At 39.1% G+C, this 11,759-nt stretch overlaps 1 protein-coding gene across 4 annotated transcripts in view; it reads left to right on the forward strand.

The window, feature by feature from the left end:
• Nucleotides 1-4,725, forward strand: part of NFATC1 (nuclear factor of activated T cells 1) — a 202,191-nt gene extending 197,466 nt beyond the window's left edge. For all 4 annotated transcript variants that reach the window (XM_040433493.1, XM_040433494.1, XM_040433498.1 and 1 more), the window contains one exon: nt 4,429-4,725. In XM_040433493.1, the coding sequence (XP_040289427.1) occupies nt 4,429-4,478 (50 nt within the window). In that variant the 3' untranslated portion in view covers nt 4,479-4,725. The remainder of the gene's footprint in view (nt 1-4,428) is intronic.
• Nucleotides 4,726-11,759: the final 7,034 nt, after the last annotated feature.

The following is an 11,759-nucleotide window of genomic DNA, read 5'->3' on the forward strand; positions in this document are numbered from 1 at the left end:
GTGTATTGAAATCAGATTGAAGTCAGACAACCCCTTTAAGGGAGACTATATCCCTCAGATGATAATTTAGCTTAATTATGTTAATGTTTTGGCTGTTATAATATTGCACAACTTGATTTTATTGATGAATAAGAGATCTTTCCCATTCAGTATTTTTTTTTAAATGCCCTTCGTATGGTGCCCATTGACCTGAGTGCCACTGTATGTAACACTGCAGTGGGTGCTGCTCTCAGATCCATACATGAAACTCCTCTTTCTTTCACTATCTTTGCACTGAAAGGGTGTCATACTGACAGTTTGGGACACAGCCGGGTAGGACACACTTGCTGTACAATTTATGGGTATTCCCAAAATTGTACAGACTGTGAGATAGGGGGGGACATGTATGGACATGAGTGGCATGGAAATGTTTACATACGGTGGTGCTCAGTTCAGTGGGAATGAAAGGGGGGAGGGCAGTATTAAAAAAACATGTAATGGGAAACCCTCTTATTATTTATGCATAAATGGGCTAAAGTTAAAAAAAGCCCTTTAATATATTCTGACTGTACCACTTACATAGTGAATTTCATTGGCAGCACAAACCTTAAAATATAATCTTTCTTAGTAATAGCACTCAATTAAGGAGCTGTGGGCAGGAAAATACAGCTAGATTATACGTCTATATCATGAAACCACTGACTTTGTATCAGGCTTGCTAAAATAGACAGCCGTCAGATACTGAACATGCCAAAACCTGATGTCATCAGAGAAACATAGGGGCCAGGGTTTTAAATTGTGTAATAAATATGTAAGGGTAATGTGGGCTGAAAAGAACTCTGTAGGTAGAACACAATATAAGCTGTCGGAGAAATGGATATTATACAAGTATATCATTTACAAATTTTGAAAGCTCGCAATTAATAAAAGCTCATAAAAATCACAAAAATATTAAAGTGTGCCTCCAGTGATGCACTTGTAAACCTCTAAGGATGTGCACTGCAATGTGTAAATGATAGTTTCTAGCCTAGAATTAAAATGGGGCGCTATGCTGTGTTTTGGCTACATTTACTTTCATGCTTTACGATACATTCCCTTCAATATGGCACTGTGTGAGAGTGATGAGGACGGAAAGTCAAGTGTAATGTGAGCTTTCAGGCTTGCGGACAGAGTGACCGGGGCCGTGCTGCAACCCCACTGTAGCTGTCACAAGGCAGCCAATGATAACTTCCTTTTAGTGCATTATGAAGAAGAGATCTGCAGCAGAAATGGAAAGACATGGAAAGTAAAGTCTTCACAAACCTGCCTTACATGAGTCTCAAAGACGACTTTTTTTTTTTTTTTACTGCAAGCATGTTGCAAATGCCTTCAATTGCATTTGAAATGTTTTTATAGATTCTTCTGTTCTGAAGCTCCAATGCTGAACATCAGTTATGTGCCCATATCTGTTGATGAGCAGGCTGTGGGAACAGTACAAAATGTGTATCTTGTCTGATGCAGCTGTACTTGCCACAAACATATGGCTAGCTGTTCCACTGACGCCCACCAGGGTATTCTCTTTGAGGCAGCTTTCAGGTGTTCTGGTGGGTTGTGTTGGGGAAACCCATACTGAGATTCCTCAGGCTGTTAATTCTTCCTCTTTCTGATTTGAGTAGATGTTTCTTTGTTCATAGGTTTATTTTAGAGAGCTGACACTTCATAAAGAACAAGCAGATGCGTCAGTATGTATGTACGGAATAGAAACATAGAACGATGCAACGTTAATTAGAGTCAACCTTTGATTCACAGACAAATGATAGATTTATAGGCAACATATCAGTTGTAGAAAAAAAGAAGAAGAGCATAATTACTGCAATTGTTTTGACTCTGAAAGAATTCGTGATCACCTTTTTTAAATATTCAGTATATAGCGTAGCCTGTAGGAATATCTGAACAGATATGTGTAAAAGGTTCCATAGTTCTGGAACCCAACCCGATTGGATGCTCACACATCATCTATGGAAGTTAATGCTGCCATAGCCTAAAGCTGGCAATGCACATTCAATAGCTGTTGACCAAAAGGTTTATTCTGCCAACAGCTATCTCTAAACCACTCCATACAGATGCATGCACAGCAGAACATTTATGTGTCCTGCACAGAAAGAGGGGAGAAGGTCGCTGCCCGTCATCTCTGGTAGCAAATTATCTCTCCAAGGGCAAAAGGACTGAGCAGTTGAAATCCAACAGCCAATGCTTATCGCTCCAACATCTGCCGTCAAGGGAGTGTCGGAACGTCGCCCATATTCATTAGATGGTCACCCACTCTGACCAATGTCGACACTGATGTAGTGTGTATAGTCAGCTTAAAGGGGTTATCCTACAAAAGTATTATGAATGAATAGGCATTTTAAATGAAGTATTGTTGCAATATACCGTACATGCAATAAAAACGGTGGTCAATATTTTATGAACAATACATTTTACTTCTGTTTATCCTTCTGGCTCATCTGATCCTGCTACCATGCTCAGCAGATTCCCTGCTACCTTCTCTCTACACAGTGGAGAAGGAAATTATGGGGGCTATATGTGAGGGACTATGTTATAAGCAGGGGAGGAAGGGGTTAACAAGAGCTAATTTCATTGCATTCTGGGGGATGCTGGTACTTGATGTGCTGCAGCCCACCCACAGAAAGGCAAGCAAGTCTTCCGGATATGGGAGTAAAATCAGTTTTGAATTTGTAGGATAAGCCCTTTAACACGCACTATGCTGGGATATGTTTCAAGTAAAAGGAAACCTATTAATTCTTTGTCAAGATAGACATTTATTTGTGTCCAAGGAGAATGATCGGGGTGCTTGTATCTGCTGACATTTAGAGTATCTCTGTGGTAATCAGGTGCTTGTGGTGGCAGAGGTGGTATTGAGTGGGTGGACTGGGGAGGGATGGAAACAGGAGGGATGTTGTACAGCTTGCTTTTGATGGCCTTTGCCAGGTTCAGTCATTTCCTGTCCATTTGCCAAAAAACACAGGCTGATAAATTGACATGAAATGATGAGTGTGGGAACTGTATAGCCTGACAGTGTACAGGACAAGATGACAACGACACAAAAAGCACCAGCTAACGGAGTGTTATCTCTCCATCTGAAGATTATGTTTTTGTAGAAAAATGGCTTGTTCTTTATTGTCATGCTCCACATTATAACACATAGCTAAAGTGGAACAGTGGAAAATAGAGAGGAGATGAGACGTAACAGCTGAGAGCTGATGTCTATACTCGGAAGTCAAGCTGCTCCCAGCTGTGCTCAAATCCCAGGCCTCATTTCTACATTGTTTGGAAGTCTTTTACTGTTTCCTAGTAGGGAAACATACTGGGGGTCATGATTGAAAGTGGCTAAAATGATGTTAAAAAATATAAAAACATCAACGTACCTCATATACATAAAACGCAGCAAACAAAAACATTGATCTCTACATGAAGGAAATGGCTTTATGTAGATGTTTGAAACATGAAAATGTACAAGTTGGAAAAACCTGGTCTCCACAGTTAAATGGTTTCACATTCATGATGTGTTACTGTGTATAGTAATGGAGGATCACTGAGATCACAGGCCCCTAGGTCCTATTGACACCAGATAGGAGCTTCCTGATCTTAATTAATGATATGGTTTACCATGGCCATCACACTGGACTGGACATATGCCCCATAGTCACTGCACCTACAGACTTTCTCCTGGCATGCTTGTGGGTTGCTTCAATTAATGGTCAATGGTCTATATCTATGATATCTACTTCTTATTACCTGGCTACAAAAAAAATCATACTGGTGATGCCAGTTCCTAAATGTCCACCCTATAATATATCATATCTATTCTATATTTGTCATACCAGTGTTCTGGCCTGTAAACATAAAGGACATGCTTAAAATAAAAAATTAAGAAAAAAGTCTAAAAATCTCAACTTTAATGTCTTTTAACAATTATTATTCTCTCTTCTGAACAAGACCCTCTTTAATCCAAGGCCCCCGTTGTGTCTACTGTTTAATAGCACAGCATTTTATCTCAAGAATATTGTATTTCGGCCCAAATATTGTTTCTCCGATTTATAATAACATTACTATGTGTTACTGTTATTTTCTATGATGATATATAAGAGATTTTTATTATGTTTAGGTTTAGGTTTACATAGGCATTGCTGTGTCCAGATGTCACATCCAGATCATTATGTAGATTTATTGGTGCTGTAGAGATGTACAATATAGTATCCTTGGGTAAATGTAGTTATTCTGATGTATTTGGTTACAGCACAGTTAATGAGTTACCCATTAGACTTTGTTTAGTGAGGGTCCTATTCCGCCTGTAGCTATATCTAGATCTGGGTATTATTCATAGGTATATTCAACAAAACTGTACATTTCGTATTCAGTCATTGTATCGGATAGATTTAACCTTTTTTCCTTGTTTTATTTTTGCAGTAAATGAGATCATAAGGAATGACTTGTCCAGCAACAATGTTCACACATAGCTCTGACAATCCTGGACTTATCAGAAAGACATCTGTCCCCTATCTGCCCTAAAGTGAAGACTGGATTGGACTCGTCACCAGGCCCTTTCTTCATATTATGGAGATTCTATGTCCTCCAAGGCAGATGTGTTTAGTCTTCAGCAGAATGATCATCTCAAGAAAAAAAAATATGAAAATGAAAAAAACATTCTATGTATTATATGGAATCTAACTGAAATACTTGACAAAACTGAAGGCAGGGAACCACGACTGATTCTTTTGGCACCACTGGATGCCAGCAGTGCCTTAAATGTTTAAATTTGTGGCATTAGAATGAATCACAGCTTTCTGTTTGCTACCAAAAGAAGTATTTTCGGTGCAATGGACTTTGATGCAATTGTTCAAGCATGCTGATCTGGGTGGATGCAGACTTTATTGTCAAGAAGAAAAAGGCAAAGATTGGATGTATGTACAAAAGATCCAGCAAACTCGCCTTAATCTCTGCACCTCAAAAACAACCAATCAAACTTTTTATACTCTATTTAATCCGTATCATGAAATTCATTTGAAATAAAAGAATGTTTTGTTCTTAATTTGGAAGCAGAGCACACAAAAGATAAAAGCACATAAAAATCTAATAAACATACATGCATGTTAAAACTTGTTTTAATCCCTAGATGATGCTTAGTAGTATAAAACATCTGTTCCTGCCATTGACATAACTAGCTCAATTTTAAGGCATATTGGGTTACACACAAATTAAGCAATGCTCCGCTTTTCTCGCCTAGCAAATTATCAAAGGCAGCTACATTAAGCTAAGATGTTGCCTGACATATAATAACACCATGCATTGTATTGGGTGTTATCATCATGATCACCGCCAAGTGCAGTATATTGTATGCATCATGTTGCTCAATCCTGAAAGCAAGCACTTTAGATAAAATACAAGAAGTTTCAGCAGAGTAAAAGCAACAAAACTAAGTGTAAATTGTACATAGTTGACTAGAAGATTGTAAATATTTGTTTGGGTTTCACAAAAGCCTTATATCTGTAATTCTTCTACAGTAGGAGTGGTTGACATGTGCCTCTGCAGCTGTTGCTAAACTACACTTCCCAGAATGCCAGGTGGCAACGCATGCTCGGAGTTGTAATTCAAAAACAGCTGGACAGCCACAAATTGCCTAAAGCTGTATACCGGGAATGTTACCAAAAATGGCTGACAATACAGTGCTATGTGAACTGTGTCCATTTGTGTTAATATAATTTGGAGTATAGTAAAGATATGTAGTATGATCCTGTTTATTATCTATTGTACAAGTAGCAGCTAAATACTAGTGATACATTTTTACGACGTGTAACCAAACTCTAGCATGGTCTAATTGAGAATACAATGTAACTAATGTTGTGCCTTAGTAATCAATGCCCTCTTCTGGAAAAATGCCTGAATTACAAGCTGATTGAAGGTATCTGGCTTGAATAAATATAATGCTGTGTATCATGTCTTACTTTTTGAAAGAAATTATAAAAGCCATATTTAATATTTGCACATTACTGTGATCAATTGAATGGATAATATGGCATCTCTGTACAAACCAGGCTTTTCATTATTGTAATAACTATGTTTTAACTTTTCATGTGTAATCAAAAGATGTTTACCCATTATATAGCACTATAAGATTTGCATGATATATGTATAATAGATGACCAAGTAGACAGTTCAGTGCTCAGAGACTACGTATGCTGGCTATCCCTGAACAGTATCAATAAAGCAATATTATGGAGCCAGTATTGCCTTGGTTTTTTTCCCTTTCTGCTGTGCTTTACCCCATCTATATGCTTATATAGTCTACAGAACTATACAGAGATGGTCGGCATTCACATCAGGCCTCTCTAGTCCTTTCTTTTGCACACATGTATCATGTACAAAGCAGGAAGAATTTTATAGGTAATCAATCAACCCATTAATATGATAAAAAATAGATATTTTTAAAATCCCACCTGTAAGGCTAAGCTCTCATTGCGCTCAGTGGTTATGACTGGTACAGTCACTTGAAACAGTCCACAAATTGTATGTCTGAGACATACCTATACAATTGCATACATCTGTTATGGACTCTCATTAAAAAAGTACATGGGGGGCAATTTGTCAAGCCCCGTAAAATAAGGTTTTGCAACATTTTGGGGTTACTTGAAAAGTGGGTGGGAAAGAGAGTGTGGTTAGCTATGTTATTGTGTCTCACTCAAGATTTATTTAAAAAAAGTCACATATTCACTCCAGTTGAGCGGTGGTGCAGAAAAACTAGAGGTCTGTCTGTCTAGACAAAAGTGTGCAATTTAAATACGCACTAAATTTAACAATGTGCTACGTTTGATAAATTTGAGGTAAAAACAAAAATGTTGACGCAGACTCAAGCAAAACTGACTTCACATATTACCCTCATGATAAATTCCCTCCATATACTCTTTCCACACACACTGGTTTATTAAAGTTTACAGGCACCTTGTCATATAGGTTTAGATTTCCCTGACATATATGGTCAAGGAGCACCATAGACAGATTTGTAGATCTTGAACTTCAAATTGTAAATTGCAGTCATCTAATCTACAAATAGAGCATCATTTTTCAATATCAAGTCATTTTTCTCTTTGAACATTTATAGAAAAAAGAATAAACTTGGTAGTAAGAATTTTCATTGGGCAGCAAATAAGTGGCAAATTGCATAATCTATTCACGGAGCAGACTGCATGTAAAAGTTGGGCAACCATGTGTTCCCCATGCATAACTACAAGCTCATACTGTTGCGGTTTCTCACTAATCACTTAGACTAAACTCATACTTTGATATGTCTTTTTTTGATAAATAACAGGCTTCTCTACATTTAGGATCCCTTGTCTAGCTTGGAGTTAAGAAATTGCATAAAAAACAGCATCACTGAAACCGTGTAAGCCTTTCTTTAGAGAGTTTTTTATTTTATTTCTTGAGCATTGGCAACACAAGTTCTAACAGATGCTAGATGCAGGACTATGTCCCATAAATCCCTATGTAGTATTTTCTGCTGAATAATGCAGGGTCTAATTCAATTGCAAATTTAGATATTAATGTACAAGCTAGCTAGCATTTTATAGCATGCCCAATTTGAAATCTATGGTTTAATCTGATTTTCGATGCAGCTTGAGATGTGTACTGTGTAAACAAGGACTATGCGTCTTAGTTATACAGGGTGGGCCATTTATATGGATACACCTTAATAAAATGGGAATGGTTGGTGATATTAACTTCCTGTTTGTGGCACATTAGTATATGTGAGGGGGGAAACTTTTCAAGATGGGTGGTGACCATGGCGGCTATTTTGAAGTCGGCCATTTTGAATCCAACTTTTGTTTTTTCAATAGGAAGAGGGTCATGTGACACATCAAACTTATTGGGAATTTCACAAGAAAAACAATGGTGTGCTTGGTTTTAACGTAACTTTATTCTTTCATGAGTTATTTACAAGTTTCTCTTTGTTTACAGCCATTGACATGTCGCCGAGGTTAACACGTGAGGAGCGGATAGAAATTGTGTTGATGTCTGGTGAACGCAGTAACCGGGTCATTGCAGCAGATTTCAATGCAAGACATCCTACGAGACCACCCATCTCCCATGCTACAGTTAGCAAACTGCTTGCTAAGTTTCGTGAAACTGGTTCAGTGTTGGATTTGCCAAAATGTGGACGCATGAAATCTGTCTCTACTGAAGAAACATCAGTGGCTGTCCTAGCTTCATTCAGCAAGAGCCCACAGCGTAGCACTCGCCGCATGTCACTGGAGAGTGGCATTAGTCGAACATCCCTTTGGCGGATATTAGCTACTCACAAATGGCACCCTTACAAACTCCAGCTACTGCAGCATCTCAACGAGGATGACCCAGATCGGCGCACTGAATTTGCAGAATGGGCAAAACAAAAATTGGAAAAGGACCCTCAGTTTATGCAGAAGATTTTGTTCAGTGATGAGGCAAACTTTTATGTGAATGGTGAAGTTAACAAACAAAACCACCGCTATTGGTCTGACACTAACCCACATTGGATAGATCCCTCCAAGACTGTTGGAACAAAAAAAATTATGGTATGGTGTGGTATATGGGGTACAAAGATAGTGGGGTCATTCTTCATCAATGGAAACCTCAAGTCCACTGGATATGCGAAATTGCTACATGATGATGTGTTTCCCTCTTTATGCACTGAAGCTGGCACGTTCTCTGAGTTTTTCCAGCAAGATGGTGCACCACCACATTATGGGTGTCAGGTCCGAGCATTCCTAGATGAACAGTTTCCTGGAAAGTGGATTGGTCATCGTGGGCCAGTTGAATGGCCCCCAACATCTCCTGATCTGACCCCCTTAGACTTTTATCTTTGGGGTCATCTGAAGGCAATTGTCTATGCTGTGAAGATACGAGATGTGCAGCACCTGAAACTACGGATACTGGAAGCCTGTGCTTGCATTTCTCCTGCGGTGTTGCTATCAGTGTGTGAAGAGTGGGAGAAGAGGGTTGCATTGACAATCCAACACAATGGGCAGCACATTGAACACATTTTATAAGTGGTCAGAAACTTGAAAATAACTCATGAAAGAAAGAAAAAATAACATTAAAACCAAGCACACCATTGTTTTTCTTGTGAAATTCCCAATAAGTTTGATGTGTCACATGACCCTCTTCCTATTGAGAAAACTAAAGTTGGATTCAAAATGGCCGACTTCAAAATGGCCGCCATGGTCACCACCCATCTTGAAAAGTTTCCCCCCTCACATATACTAATGTGCCACAAACAGGAAGTTAATATCACCAACCATTCCCATTTTATTAAGGTGTATCCATATAAATGGCCCACCCTGTATAATGGTACAATTATTCGTTCAGCTCATTAATGGAAATTGTACACATTTCAAACAGTAGTAGAGATGCAGGCACAAATAAATGTAGGCTACAAAAGACTGTTGTCAAATGCATATACAGCACATGGCCAGTCCATGCAGATAAAGAGAATTAGAGATCATAGTATAGTACATGAATATAAGGGTAACAAAATTGCTGTATAATTTAGTATAGTGTAAGTCTCCCCATTGCAACTCCCATCTCTATGCTGAGATTAAGCCTTACTTCTGGACTTCTCTGGCAGGACAAAATGGTGGTAATATGGAAGGGGGACACAAACAAATTAATTCTGATTGATTTCTGGTTAAAGAGAACCTGTCACCTTGAAATGCAATGCAGTCTGCAGGCAGCATGTTCTAGAGCAGGAGAAGCTGAGAAGATTGATATATACTGTAGTTTTGTTGGAAAAGATTCAGTAAAACTTGTAATTTATACATTTATATATCTGCTCTTTCTGAACGTAAGATCAGGCCATGTGCAGTTATCAGTGACTGACAGCTATCTCTGTATACAAACACAGAGAATGCTATCACTGATAACACCTCCCCCGTGTACTACAACTATCAGTGACTGACAGCTATCTCTGTATACACACTTACACAGAGAACACTATCAATCACTAATAACATATTCCCCATGTACAGCTATCAGTGACTGACAGCTATCTCTGTATACACACTTACACACAGAGTGCTATCAATCACTAATAACAACTTCCCCATGTACAACTATCAGTGACTCACAGCTATTTATGTATACACACTTACACAGAGAATGCTATCAATCACTAATAAAACCCCACCCACTGTGTACAGATATCAGTGACTGACAGCTATCTCTGTATACATATTACACTTAGCGGTATCAATTACTGATAACACCCACCCCCACCGTCTAAAGCTATCAGTTGCTGACAGCTATCTATGTATGCACACTTACACAGAGAATGTTATCAATCACTGATAACGCCTCCCCCATTTACAGATATCAGTGACTGACAGCTATCTCTGTATACACACTTAAGCAGAGAATGCTATCAATCACTGATAACACCTCCCCGTGTACAACTATCAGTGATTGACAGCTATCTATGTATACACACTTACACAGAGAATACTATCAATCACTGGTAACACCTCCCCATGTACAACTATCAGTGACTGACAGCTATCTCTGTACACACCTACACAAAGAATGCTATCAATCACTGGCAACAGCTACCCCATGTATAGATATCAGTGGCTGACCGCTATCTCTGTATAGACATTTACACAGAGAATTCCATCAGTCACTGATAACAGCTCCCCCATGTACAACTATCACTGACTGACAGCTATACCTGTATACACACTTACAAAAAGAATGCTATCAATCACTGATAACACCCCCCCCCCCCCCCCCCCGTGTACAGCTATCAGTGACTGACAGCTATCTCTGTATACACACACACAGAATGCTATCAATCACTGATAACATCTCCCCCGTGTACAGCTATCAGTGACTGACAGGTATCTCTGTATACACACTAACAAAGAGAATGCTATCAATCACTGATAAACAATGAAGTCAGAACTAGAAGAAAACTATATATTGATCTGCTCAGCTCATCTTGCTCTATAACATGGTGCCCACAGATTGCATTGCATTTTATGGCGACAGCTTCTCTCAGAAGAAAGTTTTCTACTTTTAAACCAATTCCATCAATTCTCAACCCTGACTCTGCTCAATGATAAAAAGCCTGCTGGCTACTGCACAGTTCTTGCTTATGTTTCAATCAAATATTCTGGGTGAGGCCTGACCACACACATACCAAACACACATGGCAGGCAGCAGAATTCTAAAGGAAGAACTAAAGGGAGCTTTCTTTTTTTTGATAATGTGGCTGTTCCTCTAGCTCTCCAAAAAGCTTGCTTATTTTGGCTGATGGATCTTTCTTTATTTCAACTAAGTCCTTTTAAAATAATATAAAATAGGGATTTTGTCCTACTGATTACATTTTACTAAATCATTTATATTATTGTATATGATACAGATAGATAGGTGGATGGACAGACGTGAAATCCATCTTTCCAGAATAGCTTACAAGGAACATTAAAGGGGTTATCCGAGAGTATAAAAATCTCCCCCATATGCTGGGCCCCTCACATTGAATATACTTACCTGGCTCCCTGCTCCGCTCCTGGTCCCTGCAACGCTGCTGCAGCTTCCCCCCGTGCGCGGATGAAAACATCCAGTGTCGGGGGGGGGCAGCCAATGGCAGGTGTGGACGAGCCTCCCTAGCATCACCCACGATGCTAGGGAGGCTCGTCCCCGTCCCTGCCTGCCATTGGCTCCAATTCTGTAGGTAACCTATAGCAATTTTTTTGTGGATGCAATACACCATCTTT

This window comes from Bufo bufo, chromosome 5 (assembly GCF_905171765.1).
Source record: "Bufo bufo chromosome 5, aBufBuf1.1, whole genome shotgun sequence".
Taxonomy (NCBI): Eukaryota; Metazoa; Chordata; class Amphibia; order Anura; family Bufonidae; genus Bufo; species Bufo bufo.